General features: G+C 37.2%; 2 protein-coding genes across 3 annotated transcripts in view; one reads left to right on the top strand and one right to left on the bottom strand.

The window, feature by feature from the left end:
* rcc1l (RCC1 like) overlaps positions 1-10859 on the top strand; it is a 19528-nt gene extending 8669 nt beyond the window's left edge. The window contains exons 2-13 of one of the 2 annotated variants that reach the window (XM_015051376.1): positions 386-662; positions 940-1069; positions 1753-1881; positions 2812-2878; positions 3161-3212; positions 4044-4128; positions 4622-4803; positions 5998-6060; positions 7409-7496; positions 7620-7793; positions 8842-8927; positions 10433-10859. In XM_015051376.1, coding sequence (XP_014906862.1) covers positions 387-662; positions 940-1069; positions 1753-1881; positions 2812-2878; positions 3161-3212; positions 4044-4128; positions 4622-4803; positions 5998-6060; positions 7409-7496; positions 7620-7793; positions 8842-8927; positions 10433-10510 — 1410 coding nt within the window. In that variant the 5' untranslated portion in view covers position 386 and the 3' untranslated portion in view covers positions 10511-10859. The remainder of the gene's footprint in view (positions 1-385; positions 663-939; positions 1070-1752; positions 1882-2811; positions 2879-3160; positions 3213-4043; positions 4129-4621; positions 4804-5997; positions 6061-7408; positions 7497-7619; positions 7794-8841; positions 8928-10432) is intronic. The other variant, XM_015051377.1, reaches the window with a different exon arrangement.
* A 4956-nt stretch (positions 10860-15815) lies between these two features.
* Positions 15816-19187, bottom strand: LOC106959071 (GATS-like protein 2). The gene is made up of 4 exons (XM_015051379.1): positions 19056-19187; positions 17215-17297; positions 16790-16884; positions 15816-16552 (listed from the first exon to the last, which is right to left on the bottom strand). The coding sequence occupies exons 1-4, from the start codon at positions 19076-19078 to the stop codon at positions 16490-16492; spliced, it is 264 nt and encodes an 87-aa protein (XP_014906865.1). The 5' UTR covers positions 19079-19187; the 3' UTR covers positions 15816-16489.
* Between the last annotated feature and the right edge of the window lie 199 nt (positions 19188-19386).

Below are 19386 nucleotides of genomic sequence, written 5' to 3'. Positions count from 1 at the left end.
CCTTGTCCCTCAGTGGGGTCGGGAGGGGTGCTGGTGCCTATCTCCAGCTAACGTTCCGGGCGAGAGGCGGGGTCACCCTGGACAGGTTGCCAGTCTGTCGCAGGGCAACACAGACACACAACCATGCGCACACACACACACTGGTACATTAATTACTTAGACAATTTATTTATTTCTGTATTGCCCATTTTGACAGGATCACTGGTTTATTGATATACTAACTTTTGTTAAAAATATTATAAGCCATAAAATGACACCATGTGCTGATTTTATTTTGCAATTTAAAATACTTAAAAACGTTTCTATATGTGTCTTACATCAGAATGTTGATTTGAATTACTTTTAAACATCTTTAATATTTGTGGCCCTCTGCTTGTTTCTTCAGGATGGCTCTCCCATGTCTCTGCCCTCGCCATATGCAGTCGGCCCTGCGTGTGTGTGGCTACGCAACACTCAGTGGGGCGTCCAGACCGCAGGAGAAGAGCGGCGAGCCGGTTTTCCAGTACGTCGGCAAGCACAGAAAGCCGACGCATAAAGTGTTTGTTTGGGGCTTCAGCTTCACTGGGGCACTGGGGATCCCCAGCTTCGTGGTGCCGGACAGCGGCAGCAAAAAACCTCGCAGATATCAGTATACTCCATACCGCCTGGAGACCGCAGAGCAGGTAAACATCACTAGCCGCATTTCTTTTAACCATATAGAATTGCGAAAATTGAAATTATGAAAATAAATGTGCTTAACAGAAACACACCAATTTTGAGAAAACTGACTTTTTTTTTGATAGGTTCAGAATAGTTTCACACCGCTTTCCACATTTTTATATATAAAAACATTTGAAAAACTTGTTGATATGTCACATACGAGCCAAGTAGAAAACATTGTAGTTTGTGACTTAGTTTAGATTTTTGTTATCTTAAAGGACTCTTGCTCTTGTGTTGCAGATTTCATCGGCTGCTTGCGGTTACGGCTTCACTCTCATGGCTTCTTCAACCAAAGACGTGACCAAACTTTGGGGCATGGGCCTGAACAAGGACTCCCAGCTGGGCTTCCAGCGCACACAACACAACCGCTGTAAGAGCTGGGCTGCTGCGGCTTCATCCTTCTGTTCTTATACCGCAAAAACAGAAAATCTTACCAAGTATTTCATGTTTGGTTTCTTGTGCAAACTTATAACATGTAAAATAAGACAAAACTAACTAACAAGTACCTCCTTAGTGAGATATAGAAGCTTGAATAATGATTAATTCTTGAATAGTGATAAAGTGACCAATTTCCATGGCAGATTATTTCACTTATAACAAGACTTTTTTGTGTTTCCATTAAGCAGATTTATTTTCAGAATGTCAAATTGTGCAAATATATGGTCAATGGAAAAGCAGCTTCTGTCAGTTTTAAATAGATAAGTGGTGTGAATACTCCTCTACCTATTACACCTAAATGTTTAAGTGCCTGAAAACTTGTTTCCACTTCCAGATTATGGTCTGTTGTAATGTAGATGAAAAAAAAAAAAGAAAAATACAATTTTACTCATTTGTGTTAAAATAAATCTGCATTGTTACATAAAATGGAAAAACTAAGGTGTTTGAATACTTTCTGGTTGTTCTGTAATGGGAACATTGGTGTTTAGGCACCATCCATCCAAAATCCTTAAGACGTCTGGGTTTAGTATTGTTACAAAGTTAAATTTATCTAAAACGGAAAATCTAAAAGACAGTTTCTTTGACTGTGAGTTTGTTGTTGTTCCCTTCATCCAGATAAAAGCTACGACTACGTTCTGGAGCCGTCGCCGGTGGCACTGCCTCTCTCCCAGCCTCAGCAGACCAGAGTGGTCCAGGTGTCCTGCGGCCGCGCCCACTCCCTGGTCCTCACCGACCACGAGGGAGGTGAGAACCACGACGAATCCTGGACAACAAAGACCTCTGCTCATGTTTTCCTTTTATGAGGAAAACATGGATGGAGAGAAAATAGAGAAAATTTAAGACCCAAATTTTCTGAGTTTGAACCATCAACCTCCGTCTTATGTGCATCAAATGAGATCCCACAGTTTTGCTCAAAAAGTGAATTTTTTTGGCAAGATATAGTAGCTTGTTTTTTCATCAGTAATTCCTTAATATTGATAAAGGCACTTGGTTCACTGACAGATTATTTCACATATAACTGCCCATTTTCCCATGTTGTTTATTGCCAGTGGAACTAATAATTCCAATATTAAGGAAAACAAGCTCTTGTATGTTGCTAAAAAGTTACTTTTAATTTAGTTTTGTCTTATTTGTATGATATTTGTATTATAAACCAGACACAAGTACTTGGTAAGATTTTGTGTTTTTGCATTGTAAGCATTTACCATTCACCTAATTTTTAGATTGGTGCACTGAAGAAAATTTTTTTCATGCAAACAGTGTAAAAAGTTAGCTTCATGCCCTGGAACATTTAGTTTATAGTGACTTTAGCCACTCTCTTTTTTTTTTTTTTTTTTTTTTTTTTTTTTTTTTTTTTTTAATTTGTAAAGAGAATCATGGCCAACCTAAACCAAGGTTCTGCTGAAGATTATTAGATGCTGAAGATTTTATTTTTCAAGCCAAGGGTAAATCTACTTTCACGTTTTCCATTTATTTCATTTAAGAGATAATTTATGTTAATCTAATCTATCAGCTCGGCTCCTCCAACAGAAACTTGCAGATATATAATTTAACCTGAAGCTGCTGCAGAAGCAAATAAACATGAATTTGCCGTTTTTTCTTTTTCTTCTTCATCTTCTTCTTCTTCATGGATCCTGTTGCATCGTGGCTGCTGCCATCTTTCTGCCTCTCCAGTGTTCAGCATGGGGAACAACGCGTACGGCCAGTGTGGGAGGAAGATCATTGATGAAGAAGTCTACAGGTCTGTGCTCACACCTTCACCATGAAGTATGACTTGCTTACATTCATTATTTCCTAATCCTCATGTTTTCTGTAATCAGCCTCAACATTTCGTCCATGATGCCTTTTACTAGGTTGTTTGATGTTGTGTACAGCAGTGAAATTATTATATTTTGATCATCTTACATTGTTTGCTATAAAGTGTTATATTTAACATTAAAATATACCATTTTACCATAGTGTAGACTGACTGCAGTAACTGTGCTAACCTCCTGATGGCGCTGTTTTCCCTGTGTTTCATCAGTGGCAGCCACATCATTCACAGGATCAAAGGCTTCAGCAGCAGGGTGGTCCAGGTCAGTCATCTGTTAAAAATATGCAATGTGACAAAAAGAAAGCATGGTCCTTTTATAAATGAGGTTAAAAGTATAAATCAGGTTCTGAATATTAGAATATATTGGTCAATATATTGGTTGTTTATGCTGATTGTTGCCACTGAACTGGTAAAAATGCCTGGTCAGAAGCTGGGAAGTTTGGATAACTATAAAGTATCAACCAAGGCTACAACTAACAACTTATTTTAGTAATTTATTATTTAATTGATTATTGTGAGGATTAATTGGATTAAAAAAATTGGCATGTTCTGCCCATTTTTCGCTTAACCACTTAGGCTTATTTTATACAATGTTAGAAGTTAATTAAAAGATGCAAGCAAACAAATAATTCACTTTCTTTTTTTAAATAAGAAAATAAGCATTTACTGTTTAGTTTTTGGCTCAACTGATTAATAATTGGATAGGAAAAAGTGCTTAATTGAAGAAATGTTACAGAATATGCACCAGGTGAAGCTTAAATGTCAGGTTAGAAAAGATTTACATACAAAGTAGATTTTTTTTTTTTTTTCATTTTAAATGCAAATATATGTGTTTTTTGTACAGTTTTGGCTGAACTACTGCTTGGAGTGTGTTGTTCTTTCAGCCAGTGTTATTTTTAATCTGTATACTCAAGTTAACAATCAGTTACTAAATTAGTTGATCATTATTTTAGTACTTGATTAATGATAATTAATCAATTGCTGATTAATCGTTTCAGTCCTAACACAGTTAAAATCATTATTTAGTTTTAGTTGAATCTTACTGCTCGGGTTGAAACTGCAGCAGCTCCTGATTTCGGGTTTTGTCCTCTAGGTGGCGTGTGGGCAGGACCACAGCTTGTTCCTCACTGACACAGGGAAAGTGTATTCCTGTGGATGGGGAGCCGACGGTCAGACGGGTCAGTGACATTCACACATTAACCCGAGGAGAAGATGTTTAACTGTGATTCTCACTTTCATTATGAAAGGGTCAGAGCTTTGTTGCCTTTGTTGCAGAAATGGGACAGCTATGTTGCCATTTCATTTAAACTAGTTTTCTTTCATTGTCTGGTTTTTATATCCACAGGTGACATGAATATGGAATGTTTATCCAACGCTGTGAGAAATAATGCAAATATTTTACAACTCTTCACTAAGTAACTACAAAGACTGTCAAATGGCCAGAAACCTCTGGATGGAGGAGGCCATATGCAGAAAGTTGTCTCTGAAAATGTTTTGTTAAAACAAAACGGAGGATACCGGGATTAATTTTTAAAACTTAATAGACGTAAAGGAGACTTTAATGACTCCACTTATCATTTTGTTACCAAATTTGCTGTCATGTGTTTGTGCAATGACAATAAAGTAAGTCTAAGTGTAAAACTGGAGTAGATAATGCCTCATATTTCTCAGGTTTGGGCCATCTCAACATCAGCTCCTCCCCGGTGGAAGTGGGAGGCGAGCTCGCCGGCGTGGACGTGCAGCAGATCAACACATATGGAGACTGCAGCCTGGCTGTTTCCAGGGACGGTCAGCTGTTTGGCTGGGGAAACTCTGAGTACAGACAGCTGGCCTTGGCCACTGAGTCCACCCAGGTGAGGACGGCTGGGGAGGTTTTCAGGGTCTGAACAAGACTTCTGTGTTTGTGGTGGTGAGTTATTGCTTCAGGCACAGGAAGCTTTTCTAACAACTGGTTAGACTTTGACCAAGACACCAGCAGAGATGCACTGATCCGATATTGATATCTGTATTGGCTCCTATATTGAAAAATGCTTTACTTGCTTTACATTATGCTTTAATTCTTAATTGCACTTGGAGTTTTTTTTTTTTTTTTTTTTATAAGTTTGACAAAGGCAGGCAACTTATTGTTTTTGTCAGATTCTTTATTATTTATTTTACATTGGCTGTTATACTCCTACTTGCACTGACTGAACAAAATAAAGTTGTGTTGTTTTTACATGTTTGACCAAGCTTGTGAAGCTATTAGTGCAGAGTTATCAAATACATTTGTAATTCAGTACATTTATGTCTGAGTTACAAAAAAAACCAAGCAAAACAAAAATGTTTGAAATCAAGTCAGCACTGTTTTTCTGTGTTGGTCAGTAATAAACCTCAGATATCTGTGTCAGTATAAGAAGTGAAAACAGTGGATCGGTGCATCCCCAGACACAAAACATGATTTTGTCAGTGACTAATTGGGAGGACCGGGACATTTCCCAGTGGGCTGGTCTGACGTTTGGGCTGCAGGGGCCGGTTTCCTCTTTATTCTTTATATTTTTTGGCCTTTATGCAGTGGTTGTACTCGTAGGTTGATCATATAAGCTGCTACTGGAGTATGGAAGGCAGTTTTAACATAAAATAGGTTTCCTTTGATTGTCTGTGAAGCTGATTTTATGTGAAAAACGACGTGCCATAACTCCTGTATCCAAGTTGCATCCGCCTGCACTAGCAGGTCTCGTTTTTTCGGTTTCCTTTCCAAAGACACACCCTGACGTAAAACATCAGAGGTCTTGGTCAGCGGTGTTTAAAGATGGAAAGTAGAAGAACAAAGGGTAACGCAGAGAAGGATTAAAAAGAGGAGAGGTCTGGAAACGGATGCAGTTAATGTGCAAAAACTTGCAGCTTTTTCACAAAAACGAGCTTGCAGTTAGTAACATGAGAGGAGGACGATGAAACGGGTAAGGCAAACCACTAATCAGTCCAGTCAATGAAGTCAATGTGTGGCGTTGTAGCATGCAATCTAATATGTATGACGCAACGCCCCATAACTAGGAAACTTTGTCTTGTAGCAGCTCAGTCAGAAGGAAGAAACAGCGTCAAGCAGAATGAGACCACAAACCCACAAAGGACAGGTAGGATTACTTATTGAGTGGATAGCCATTATTAGAATCAATAAAAAGAAGAGTCTGGTGTAGAACTGCATATAAAAAGAGCCCTGAGACACCAGATATATTAGCTCATTACAACTGATCTGAATTGACCTGAGAACTTTGTGAAAAAATTGAGAAGTAAGATCATTTTTAAAATGTGATTTAGTGTCAGAGCAGAGCCAGGAGCTGAGTAATAAGTTCTCATTTCTTTAGACAATACTGTAATAAAGTCCTAAAGACCACCAGTCCACTGCTCAGGTGTATATTTCTGTTTATAGCTGGTCATGTTTCTTTAAAACTACTCTTATGTTTTAGGAAAAAAGATAGTAGGCTCATTAGAAAGTTGTCAAACTGTGAATAACAGATTGCAGAGAGGAGTGCAATTTTTTAAAAATCTAATCATAAGGATAACTGTGAAAACTCATTTGCTTGATATTTTAAATGTTGTTGTTTATTTATATAGCACATTTCAGCAACAACAATTTAAGGAGTTTTACATTCCAGTGGCCAAATAAGGAGAAATAAAAAGTTGTAAATCAGACCAGAATTAATCAATGTTCTAGTTATTATTAATGGAAGGCAAATCTAAACGGCTGGGTTTTTATTCTTGATTTAAAGGAACTCAATGTTTCAGCTGTTTTCCAGTTTTCTGGAAGTTTGTTCCAGATTTGTGCATAGAAGCTGAATGCTGCTTCTCCATGTTTGGTTCTGGTTCTGTTGATGCAGAGCAGAACCAGAACCAGAAGATCTGAGGGGTCTGGAAGGTTGCTATGACAACAGCAGATATTGTGGTGCTTAGCAGTTCTTAAAGTCGTTTCTCTCGGTGAGCAGATTTCAGAGCTGAGGTGATGTGCTCTATGTTCCAGGTTTTAGTGAGAACAGCAGCAGTGTTCTGGATCAGCTGCAGCTTTTTCTATTTTTTTTTTGAAGTCAGACCTGTGAAGACACTGTTGCAGGAATCAGTTTGACTTAAGAGAAACGATTTTCTCTAGATCTTTCTGAGACTTTAGTTCTTTAATTCTGGAAATGTTCTTCAGGTGATAGAAGGCCGACTGTAACTGTCTTTATGTGGCGTTGAAGGTTCAGGTCAGAGTTCATCACTACTCCCAGATTTTGGGCCTGATGGCTGATTTTTAGTTGTGATAACTGAAGCTGTGTGCTGACTGTACATCGTTCCTCTTTAAGTTGTTCCTCTGCATAAAGTTTTGGCACCTCCACACATCCAGTGCCTTACATCTAACAACCGGCCCATATCTTCACTGATTAATGGACAGCAGCTCTTGCTTCTTTGAGGTCATTGCTGATGTCTTGATGTAATTTCACTGTTTAGATGAACTCTCCGCGTCATCTCCCTCTAAAAGGCTGTGGGAAGGTGGTTCAGGCAGCATGTGGAGGAACCCAGGTGGCCGTTCTCAATGGTGAGTCCACAAAGTGATCGTTACCGTTGTCTTTAACTAAACCCAGGAAGGAAAATGCTGAAGTACACGGACTTATTCAGGTATCTGAAGCCTTCATTTCCTGACGTTTCTGAATTCTTCCAGAAAAAGGAGAGGTGTTTGTTTGGGGCTATGGCATTCTGGGAAAAGGTCCGAATCTCTCTGAGTCTTCGAACCCGGAGAGGATTCCTCCCACTCTGTTTGGACGCTCGGAGTTCAACCCCTCTGTGGCCGTCGTCAAGATCAGGTGTGGCCTCAGCCATTTTGCAGCAGTGACAGGTGAGACTCAGATATGGTCACATTTTTGAGAAATTCTCCTTGACGTTTGAGTTGTCGGATCATGTTTTAAGTAGCAGAAATGGAAACATCCGCTGGTTTCTCACTGTTTTAAGATTCTGTAACTGAGAATAAATGTTTTAAATGTTGCATTGAGCCCCAACCAAGTATTGTGCGAAAAAAATTGGCATATTTTTCATAAACCTGACATTTGTGCTTTAAAAATCTGTTTTTGATTTGTCTAATTTTATATTTTATATTATAATTTTATATTCTAATTTGGGTTTTCATTCCATGTGAGCCAGAATCATTAAAATTATTACTATTAAAATATACTGCTCAAAAAAATAAAGGGAACATTTCACTTTAATTTTGTGTGTGGCTCCAAATCCAGGCCTCCATTGGTTAATAAATTTGATTTCCATTGATGATTTTTGTGTGATTTTGTTGTCAGCACATTCAACTTTGTACAGAACAAAATATTCAATGAGAATATTTCATTCATTCAGATCTAGGATGTGTTATTTGAGTGTTCCCTTTATTTTTTTGAGCAGTGTATTTCCCTCTTTGTCTTGTTGAATTAAATTAACTTTTCAGTGATAATTTCATTTATTGAGGTTCACTCACAAATTCCTAATTATATAAACCCTTTCCCCTAAACCAGGGCTCTGGATCTGCAAGTGACTCTATATAACTTTGTACAAAATTGATAATTAATGATTTTTCCAAACTAGGTAGAATGACAAATCCAGATTTTACCAGTTTTTCATTTCATTAAATATTTTTATTACGTGAGACTAAAAGTACCGATAATGTATTTATAGATCAATTTTTCTGGTTCCATTTATCATTTTGGAAACTGGAAACTATGCGTCACAAATATCAGGATCCCATTGAAGAAGACATATCAATCCTATTGCTTGCTACCTTTTTATTTTTTTTCTCTCTATTTAAAATATAATGCCGACTCCTGCTGTGACAGACCTTTAACTCTGAGACGAGACGTTACAAACTGAAGTGCGTAGCTTTGATGTCGCCGTTTGGTTTTCAGATCGAGGTGAACTTTTCGTTTGGGGGAAGAACGTCAGAGGCTGCTTGGGTATCGGAAAGAAAGATGACCAGTTCTTCCCCTGGAGGGTAAGAACACAGATCACATTTTATTTAGTTTTTAGGCTAAAGATTTTAAATATGTTGTACAAGTCGGGTATTTAGGGTTAGCTTTGTCTTTTACAGCCGTCTCCATCTTGTCTTCATCTATAAAGCTTTCAAATTGTAGTCACGTTTGTAATAATTCATAAAGGAACTTTTGGATGCAATATTTGGTTGGCTGTTATAGGTTTAGTGACAGATTCATGCTCCAAACACCTAAAAGATGCAGAAACTTTTTATTTTCAATGTTTGACATTACATCAGAACAAACTTATCTTGTTTTACATCAGCTGTTCTGATGATGACTGTTTTTTGAAGGGTCATTTTGTTTATAGAGACTTCATAATCCATGTTATTTATGGTTTCAGTTGTTTGTGCTTTTTATTGTTTTGGGTGGTTTTATTTTGAATATTTGAAATATCTTCCAGTTACAGAAACCTTTGACAGGGCAAACTTGCATTATTATGCCATTATTATTATATTAGTTAAAAATGATCTCAAAATGACAATATTATCATTTACCGCAATCATTTCTGGGACAATTTATTGCCATCAAAATTTGCCATGACAGGCTTATGTGTGTAAGAATGTTGTAGGAAGACAAATGCAGTTCATTTTCTTAAGTTGAATCAATAAAAGATGAAAAAATAAAAAAAACAATAGGTTTGATGAACTTTGAGCTAAATACTTTCAGTGTCCAGGTCTTTCATGAAAATGAGGTCTAGATCTCAGCGGGGTCTACCTGGTTAATTACAGGAAATACAAGAATATTTTCAGTGTAATTAGGTTTGTTGTTGACTGAAAAAAATTAACAACACATTTTTTTCTTTCTACATGAGTTGTGTGTAACATATTTTGCCGTAGGTTTTTTTTTCTTGGCCAGTTTCTTTCTAAATGAGACATTTATAGATGAGGCTCCTGATGTTAAAACCTTAGAGCTGACATGGAGGGCTTTCTTCTTCCCATGACTATATGAAGAGTACTGTGCAAAAATTTTAAACCACTAACGCTTTCAACACACTTTGCTCCAAGCAGCCAAACTTTCACTTTAAAATAGTCTTAATCTGTATTTCTGAGGCTCTTCAGTGTCGTTCTTGTACCTGATTGTGACAGAATACTGAGCCGTTTGGACTTAAAAATGATAAAATCAAACAGCCGGCAGCAGATTTTTCACAGTTTCTGTTCTCTGCTGATATATTTTCTGTATGTTGTTGTAAAACTCCAGAACCCGACGGTTTATTTAACGTTTCACATCTGAAAAAGATTGTCTCGCTGTTTTAAACCTCTGAACCTGCTTGTTCCCCCGGAGAGCTTTTCATTTCACCTCCGCAGACGTACATTAGCATTTAAACAGGATTTGAGGGCGTGGAAGTCTCCGTGGAAACCCTGCGGGGTTTGGAGCGCACCAGGAATCAAAATAAACTGATGTGTGAACAGAAAGATGGAAACGGTTTGTGCTGCTTATGTTCTGATCTGTGCGTCTCTCTGTAAAGGTGACCGTTCCAGGTCAGGTGGTGGATGTAGCGTGCGGTGTGGACCACATGGTGGCGCTGGTGAAGTCTCTCCTGTGAGCTGGGATCCATCAGGTGACGACTGAAGGTGGAACCAGAACCAGCTCTTTACTTCCAGACTGAATCTGGACTCATTAAATAGACTTTTTCCGCCGAGTTTAAATCTCCAGTCGGTCGTTTTGCGTCACATGGAGATTATTTACGACACGAAGGAAGAGAAACGGCAAAGAGCTTGGAAAAGGAAGCGGTTCTGAGGAATCGGGTTCTGGTTGTTTTTGGTACTTCTGGACTTTGTGTTTGAGCTGCAATAATAATAATGATCGGATGGATTATTATGCAGCAGAAAATGGGCTCAGGTTGTAATAATGTAATCTGAAACTGACCATTTTTGCTAAAAAAAAAAAAAAAATTGAAAAAAAATAAAAGATGTATATAATAAGCATAGCCTGATGTTAATTCAGTTTGTTCTATTTTATGCATCCATATCATTTTTTTTGCGAGATCTTCCTCCACTAATCTTGTTAGTATCTGAGATCGGCTGGATGAATAAAACCTGATAATTCACTGAATCAGTTTATCCCAGCGCTGGGCGCTTTGGCTTAAAAAAAAAAATAAAAATAAAATCTTATTTTCATACCAGATCTGATTTTAATCTTTTTTTCTTTTCTTTACAAAAGAAAATTACAGCGACAGAAAATATTTTCAGAAAATGCCTTGTATTTTACGCATCTTTTCTGCGAGTTGTACAGAGAATTAGGGCTACAAGAAATTTTATTTAGTTAGAAGAATTTAGTCACAAGACTAACAGTACTAAAAATGTGACTTTACGAGAACGTAAAATTATGAGAAAAAGCTTCGAGAGTTATCAAAATATGTGTTGACAAATAAATGGTCAGAGAAAACACAGCTACTGAGAGCAAAGTGGAACCAGAGTAGAATTCTGTACAGATTCCTGAAGTGTTGAAAGGATGTGAATATTTCTGTCAGGGATTGTAATGTGGTTCTTTTTATTTTTATCAAGAACTGGACAGAAAATGAACTAAACAGCCAAAACGTCAGAAAAAAAAAAGTTTTGATAAAGATCAAGAAAGTCTGGTGCTTGGAAGAAAGATAGAGGAAGTTTGAGATGTTTGCTATGTGATTTGAAGCTGTGACCTTTGACCTCAGCACAGTGATTTCCTGAAAGGTCCAACTGCTGTTAGGAGCAGTTGGACCTTTCAGCTGAATAACTGCAGGTACCTGGGGGATTTCGCAGACGATCCACAGGATTATGTAAGAGGTAAGACAATCATGAGGGATAACGCTAACGGTCCACACAGGCTCCTGTAACCCCGCCTTGACCATTCTCTTTTTGTTCAGGTCGGGTCAGAGGTGAGCCCAGCAGCCGCATCATAGGAAGCAGGAGGAAGGAGACGGGTGAGTTACCTCTGGTCATTTTGTTAATATCTTTAAAATGATAGCAGCACAAACAAGTGCCTATGCTGCACAAATGTTTGACAGTAATTTTGTTTAGTTTGATCCAAACTAAACAAAATTAGTTTGGATCAAATATTTTGGCTTGATAAAAAATATTTGTAATATTGATACAAAGTCGGTATCAGCAACAGATTGATGCTAGCAAGGTAAAATCAATACTTTAGTTTCAGATTTCCTGTTAAAATGTTATTTTGTAGTTTCCCAACTCTACTGTAAGGTTTCTCTCGAGTTGCTCTCACATAACTTTTTGCACCTTATTTTGGTAAAATGCGAATAGATTTGTTTTTCATTATCTGGATATGTTTTTAAATGATTTTATAGCGACCTATGAACTTTATCTGGTTTCACTTCTAGATTTGAACAAACCTGGGACAGATTTTTTAAGCAAGTTTTATTTTCAATCATCCCTTCTGTGGGTATTAGGGCTATGAGAATTTATTATTTATCAGAACGGTGTCTTAATATTTGCAGGATAAAATTTTAATTTTACCATTAGAACATCTTAAAATTATGAACATCTTAAAATTATGAGGAAAAAAAGCTGTTTTAATGACAAAAAAGCTTGAATAATTAATTTTTCAATTGTTTTCTCCAAAAATGTCTATTCTGGTCATTTTAACACTTTATTCTCGCATTACAACAGTTTTCTGGTAACATTGCTTTATTTTGTCGTAAAGTTAAACTGAATTTCAAGTCCAAATAAATAGAAGCTGTAAAACACGCTTGTCAAACAAGATGGCTGCCTTGGAAATATTGGCATAAAACTGAACTATTAAAAAAAAAAAAATCAAAATTTTCCACAAATCACATCTTCAAAAACCAAAAATTGGATTATTTAAAATCTGTTTATCTCTCAACCCTTTGCTGATTTATTACATAAAGTTCCAGTAAAATCACCAGGAGTTGAAGCTAATCTCTTTCCTTTATTTCTCTCCATAAGTAATCCTAGAGGATTTGAAAATCAGATTGCACCTGGTAAGTAAAAACACAGAGGCTCAATAGAAAAAAAACAAACAAAACAGCTCGTTTATTTTGTTTTCACACGAGAAGCTCCAAGTGAAAAGCTTTTAACATGTTTCTTTGAAATGCAATCAGAAAAACAAAAGTTACCTTCCTGGAGTTTTAACACTGATAGACATGATTTCTACTAATCTGATCAGAGGCTGAAGGCCAGGGAGAACATCGTCACAACTTCTTCCACATGGATAAAATCATCGTGAAGTGAGAAGTCCTCTCTGGTTTCACATCAGTACAGCAGGTCAGTGTGGGGGGGGGACCTGTGTTAAAGTGCAGACTAGAGCCGGAGGGGGGCGGCTTCAAGACCTAAATGGACACCAGGGGTCAGAGAGGAGCCTTCCTTCCCCCTGTGAACCGTAGCTTATGTTCAGCACATTTTCAAAGTGGCTCAGTAATTTATTACGACTGTAGATCACCATTCATCGAGTCTCACTGCGGCGTCACACTGTGAGCAACGCCAGCGTCAGGAAAACATCGCAGAGTGCAGGTTTTTATTGGCCTGTTCTGAGGTGAAACAGATTAGAGACGCTAAAAAAAGAATTCTGACTTTAATCTCAGAATTGTAACTTCTTTTTTTTCTCAGAATTGTTTATGCACAATTTCATCCAAATCTAGTCTGAAAACTCAAATCTAGGTACAGGCTTCTAGTGTGGATAACGTTTACAATTCTAAAACAAGGAAGAAACAGCTAAGTCATTATTATATTTTGACGCAGAATTAGAATTCAAAGAATTAATTCAGAAAAAAAAGTCTAAATTCTGAGATTAAATTCAAAATTCTGTTTTTATTCAGTGGTCCTAATTATCTTCTTTAAACCCTTGATAATAGTTGAAGGATTTTTTTTTTGTTTAATGTAGTGTACAACTCAAAAAGGATCAACTGATTGGCCCAACAATGGAGTTTTAAAAGTGGTCTGATGGATAAACAGCACATAATTTATTTATAAAATTGTTTTAAGTAATTTTTTAATCAAAAAGTTTTTAAAGATCATCGTGCAATGCCTTAAGGACGCATTAATCTGTGAAGTTTTTATTTTGCAGCTTTCTGCAGCAATAAAAACCCGACGGGAAGGGAAAAAGCAGATAGCTAAGTTTCCAGCTGTTTCTGGTGAAAATGTTGATTTAAGCATTAGGAAAGCATCATTGAAAGCTTAGAGTTTTGTTAATTTAAATGAAGAAAACATTTTGGTTTGCTTCAGATGCTTTATGGTTCATATGAATGATTGTTTCTGTATCTAATGCTATGTTGGTTCAAGCTGACTCACGTTTCTGTCTTCAAAATGTATTCTCTCCTAATCTGGTCAAAAACAACTTCATGATTTCATCAAGATGTTTAAAATTTTAGTCAGTCAGGACCAACTTTTGGCTAGAAATGGAAAAACAGCTGCTTGTTCTTGGCTGGAGAACTTCTGAAATTTCTACATCAGTTTTATGAATAAAAATAATTTTAAATGTATTTAAATCAGGCTCTTGTTTTCACAGGGGACTCAGGCAGAACTGAAGGTGTTGAGCCTGATTCTCTCCCTGTTCAGACCCAAAGTTAAAATCAGAACTTTAACAGATAAATCAGAAAATGTTATTTCGGTTGTAGCTGATGGCTATTTGATTAAAGTGAAAGCAAGTTGAAAAGGTGAATGTTACCAAGAAGTGGAATTACAAGTTACAGCTGGAACTTCCTGTTTCCATGCAGGGACCAAGATCCAGAGTTTAAATATTCCAAAAATAATTTTTGTATTATTTTCTAAACCTTTTTTTTTTATTATTAAAGAGTGTTGGTGCTCCTTAATAGAGCGGTCAGTGCTCATGCTACTTAGTTTTTCCTTCCATGTTTTTTTTCTTTCCAATTGGATGTCTCTGTTGAGCAAAATAGTTACAAATTAAATGATATTTAATAATATATGACCCAGAATAATAATTCTGACATCATATGGTAACCAGCAGAAGCATTACGGCGATTATTTTTTTCCAGATTGGCTAATGTAAGTGTAGGGAAGTGCTTGAATGTGTCGGCGCATGTCAGTGTTGGATTTGCTCTTTGTGTTGTGGAGCTTTGTGGAGTATGTCCTCTGAAGGACACCGTACTTGGCATTCGTTAGTGTGCGCTGGTAATACAACGGCCAGTTTCTGCTCTGCATTCTAAAGGTAGGCAATACTGACCGCCAGCTCCTCAATGTAACAAAATGTTACTTTTAATGTTCAGCTAGTTAGTTTTGTATCATTGTTAGTTTTGTATCATTTTGTCTTCTTTTCTTCTTTTTTTTATATATATATTCTGCATCTGTAAATCAAAAAAAAAATAACTGCGTGAATGAAAGTTGACAAGCAGTTTCTGCTCTGCATTCTAAAGGGCGAAGCCGCATCGCTGTCAGGTGGTCCGAATAAACGGTCACAACCACGATCCCAAACCGCAGTGTGTCAGAGTCTTGTTTCCTTCCGACGAAAACCTTAAAGAGTACACAACGCAGAGTCCAGGGAACAACGAGGACTCGACTCTCACAGCCAAGGGTTACATAAGGGAATGCAAATTGTTATGTCTTAGAAACAATAGTGAAATAAGATATAAAACATCATATCCATACATTTCTACAATTTGATAACTTCAAATTGGTGAGAATTGTTGGGTTTGTTACAATGCGTCTCTGTTAAAATAATAATAAAAAAAAAAAACTAATTTGTAAGTTATTTAAATTTCTTCTCAGTTCTGGGAACTGAGAAGAACTTTCCAGAAACTAGTTTAGGTTTTAGAGACAAAGTTTTGTAAAATATTTCATTTGGGAGGCGTAAAGCTGACCTGTGAACACCAAACAATAACAGTGCAATGATGATGGAGTGTCTTTAAAGTTTTCCATATACACCTGAAATCAAATCTTTTAGGTTCCAATTTTAAGTACTGATTTATTAGATTATGAAGAGTAATTAATGCTAAATTCGAGTCAGTTCTAAAATCAGCCAGGCTGCTCACAGTGTGAATTCACCAAACATCTCAAAGCACATCTTAAGATTTCCTTCATGTGTCGCCAGACCAGACTTCCCATAATAACCAAAAGGTGTGAAGCACTGGGTCAGGTCATTGCTGGTTCAGTTTAACATGGACTAAAAGATAAAATGAAAAGTCTAACTATGAAACCGCCTCCTTCACTGCAAATGTGCAGCGGTCAGACAAGGCATCGGGTTCGGCGTTCAAGCACATTGGCACTGAGAAAACGATGGGGGAGGGGAGAGATGGAGAGCTTACTGAATATTTCTTTGATTTGGAGTACATTCGTCATTCTTCCTTGAGAGGATTGAAGTAGGTTTTACAGTATGGTGCTGGTGGGAGGAAGCAGCTTTTAGAGGTAAAGAAACATCAAGTGTAGCAAACTAAAGCAGTGGCGGCCGGCGGCCAGCAGGGGGCTCCAGGGAGAAAAACAACAGTGATGGCAGCAGAAGCCTCCTTCTTCTCTGAGCTGATCCACAGCAACCCACTCTTGGCACTTTTTGGGCAATGATAAACGTTTGAACGAAATGACTGGAAAAACAACAAAAAAACTAAACAAAACAAGGTCGTTCACTGCGCTGTGCTCTCGGTCCGCAGAGCTCTGATCACGCTTTGGATGTTCTCTTCCGGGACCTGGAAGAGAAGCGGCAACAAGAAATTTTGTTTTAGTAGATAAGGTTACTTAGTTCACACGGTCTGGTAGTAAGAAAGCAGAGATGATAAAACGACTGAACAGATAAATGAGGAGAGGCAGACTGCTGCACTCAGCTGAAAATTTTACCATTATAAACAGACAGCATCTAGCGACCAAAAGCTAAGCATTGTGTTTGTCTACTGCATATAAGATACTGACTACTAAGGTTTTCCTACCAGAGCATGGTCAAACTTGAAGGTACTAATGTAGTAAGCAGGAATGTCAGCTGTTGCCAGAGGTTCTGATATTTGAGCCACGATGCCGCATTCATCTGCAAAACACGTCAGAAAAAAAAAATCAACTCTTCATCTCAACATTGACAAAAACGGTTTGCATTGTTTTCTAAGTGCAAAAATACAAAACCAGAAGCAAATATTACAGTGGATAATCCATAATCCACAACTGATCCCCAACTTTCATTTAAGGAACATATCAAAAAAATTATTTATGTAATTAAATTTCTTTATCCAAGTAATCATCCAGAATAACCGATTAATTGGATATTAAATTTTAGGAGCCATTGAAGCTTCCTGTAGCTCTCAGACTAAGAAGAGCTACAGGAAGTCGACTACTCCTTCAAAATAAAACAGCAGGAACTCACCGAAGCCTAAAGGTTGTCCTCCAATTCGAACCATTTTCCAGAGCTCACCAGAGGCGCTGGTGAAGAGAACGTTGTTTGGAAACCTGGAAGAGAAGAAATGACAGATTAAAACTGAAAAAAAAATCCAGATTTAAACATCACTAAAATCAGTTAAAAACCTGACCCCATAGACATTTTAGACAAAATAATGACTAAATACACAAAGCCATTTTGAATAATGTATTCATTCAAAGCATAATTATCATGCTTTTTACTATCCACAGCTAACTATGATAATTGTAGAAACAAGAAATTACTTAAATACAACCAGACTGACAACACGAAGCCCTGATGGATGTTGTTGCTATGGAGACACACCACAACCAGTTGTTAGGTTTAGGAGACTTAACATTTAAATAACTTTTTTTTTCCTTAATAAATTAAACTACATTTTGTATTTATTCTTTGTGGTATCAAATCTGAGATATGTAAGTGAGATGAAATCATGAAGACGAAACATGTCAGGTGGTAAATGTGGTTTCTTTGGAATATTTTCTGTAACTTCATGTATTTTTCCCTCATCTAGGAACTTTCTACAATAAAGTGAAGCTGCGATGTTTCAATGTCGTCTCTACAAAACACCACTCGTAGAAAAGTATGGTTGTTGGTTGCCATGGAGACTAAACGCTGGCTGGGGAAGAGATTTTTTTGAGAACAGCGACGCCACACAAGTGATGTTTGATCTCCTAAATCTGAAGGAAAAAAAATCTATATAATCCACAGCATTCAGGACAAAACCTGTTGGTTTATTGGATATAGTTTTTTTAATAAGAGGTTGAGTTACTTAGCTTATGTAACATTTACTATAAATAGTAAATGGCCAGGTGCTGAATAAGAAATCTGCAAGTAATGAAAAATACAAGAGGGGTGATAGATTAGAAAAAAAATGGATAGATTGATGAACAACTGATTATCCAGAAACTCCATTCCCTATGAGACAGGGAATAAACTTAAAAACATTTATGTAATTTTATGTGTTAATGTTATTTGTATGGCATGTTTGTTTCATGGGACTGTGAATGGAAATGAGCATCTTGTTAAATCCGGTGTATTTACATTATTAATATTGTACCATTGTACCATCATTAATATTCATTATTCCATCAAATAAAATATATTCAACTATTGATTAATTATCCAAGCATTTATTTATTTATTTTTTTACTTTTGGTTTGTTTCACAAATAAATAAGGTAAATTGAAGATATTCAGTGGTTAAAATAGAAATGAGAATAAGAACAGGTAGATTCTTCAGCTCGTTAAACCCAGGAAACTGCAAAGTGAAGACAAATAGGTCCCCTGTCCCTTTAAGGCACAACATTACAGAAAACATGGGGACAATTCTGACCTACATGCTACAGAAACCTGAAACCAAAGGTTTGATTCATATTTTTTAAATGATTTTTTTGTTATGATTTCAGTTAAGGCATCAATGACATGTCCACTTCTGGTTCTGAATGGCCGGGCTTTGATTAGGCCGTTAGGGACGAGGTGGAACATGAAGCCGGATGCTTTTCTGCATGGGCTCCAAGCTTAATGAGGGAGTTCATGGAGAGAAAATGGGGGACTCGGTGGAGAAGGAATGAGTCAGAACGACACCCACTGTGATTTAAGTACACCGCATCCACCCAAGAGGTTCGTTATTGCTTAGCAACAAGCTAATCACCCCCTCAAATAGCAATCATGAATTTATTCCCCCGACATAAAAGTAACGACCCCTTTAGCAGAGAAAAACAACATCTTGAGGAAACGAGTGGGATTTTCAGGGAAAAAGAAAGATAATTAAGTTTTATTTGTGCTCACCTCTGAGCCGTCTGTTCGTCCATGACCAGAGAGATGTAGCCCTCGATCAGCGAGAAGGAGAAGAAGCGGATATGACTGGAGTCCTCGCCGGACGCCCCGACCTCTTTTGACCTGGGGAAGAAACTGAAACCTTCAGGAACTCAACGTCTCTTATGGTCACATCCAGCTCGTTTTCATGCCTAAAGGTAACCTGAGGTCTACGACCCATACAAAACATATTACATTTCATTGCACCAACTCATTCTTATATAATCAGATTTTAGTCTGATCAGTTCTGCCTATTTTCAGAAGGAGCCATTTTATGGTGTCTTTTCACTTTAAATTAAAATAA

The sequence above is a fragment of the Poecilia latipinna genome, unplaced genomic scaffold (genome assembly GCF_001443285.1).
Source record: "Poecilia latipinna isolate Pla-1442-1.1 unplaced genomic scaffold, P_latipinna-1.0 Scaffold1042, whole genome shotgun sequence".
Classification (NCBI taxonomy): domain Eukaryota; kingdom Metazoa; phylum Chordata; class Actinopteri; order Cyprinodontiformes; family Poeciliidae; genus Poecilia; species Poecilia latipinna.
Note: the sequence above shows the minus strand (reverse complement) of the source record. Positions and strands in the feature narration are given on the sequence as shown.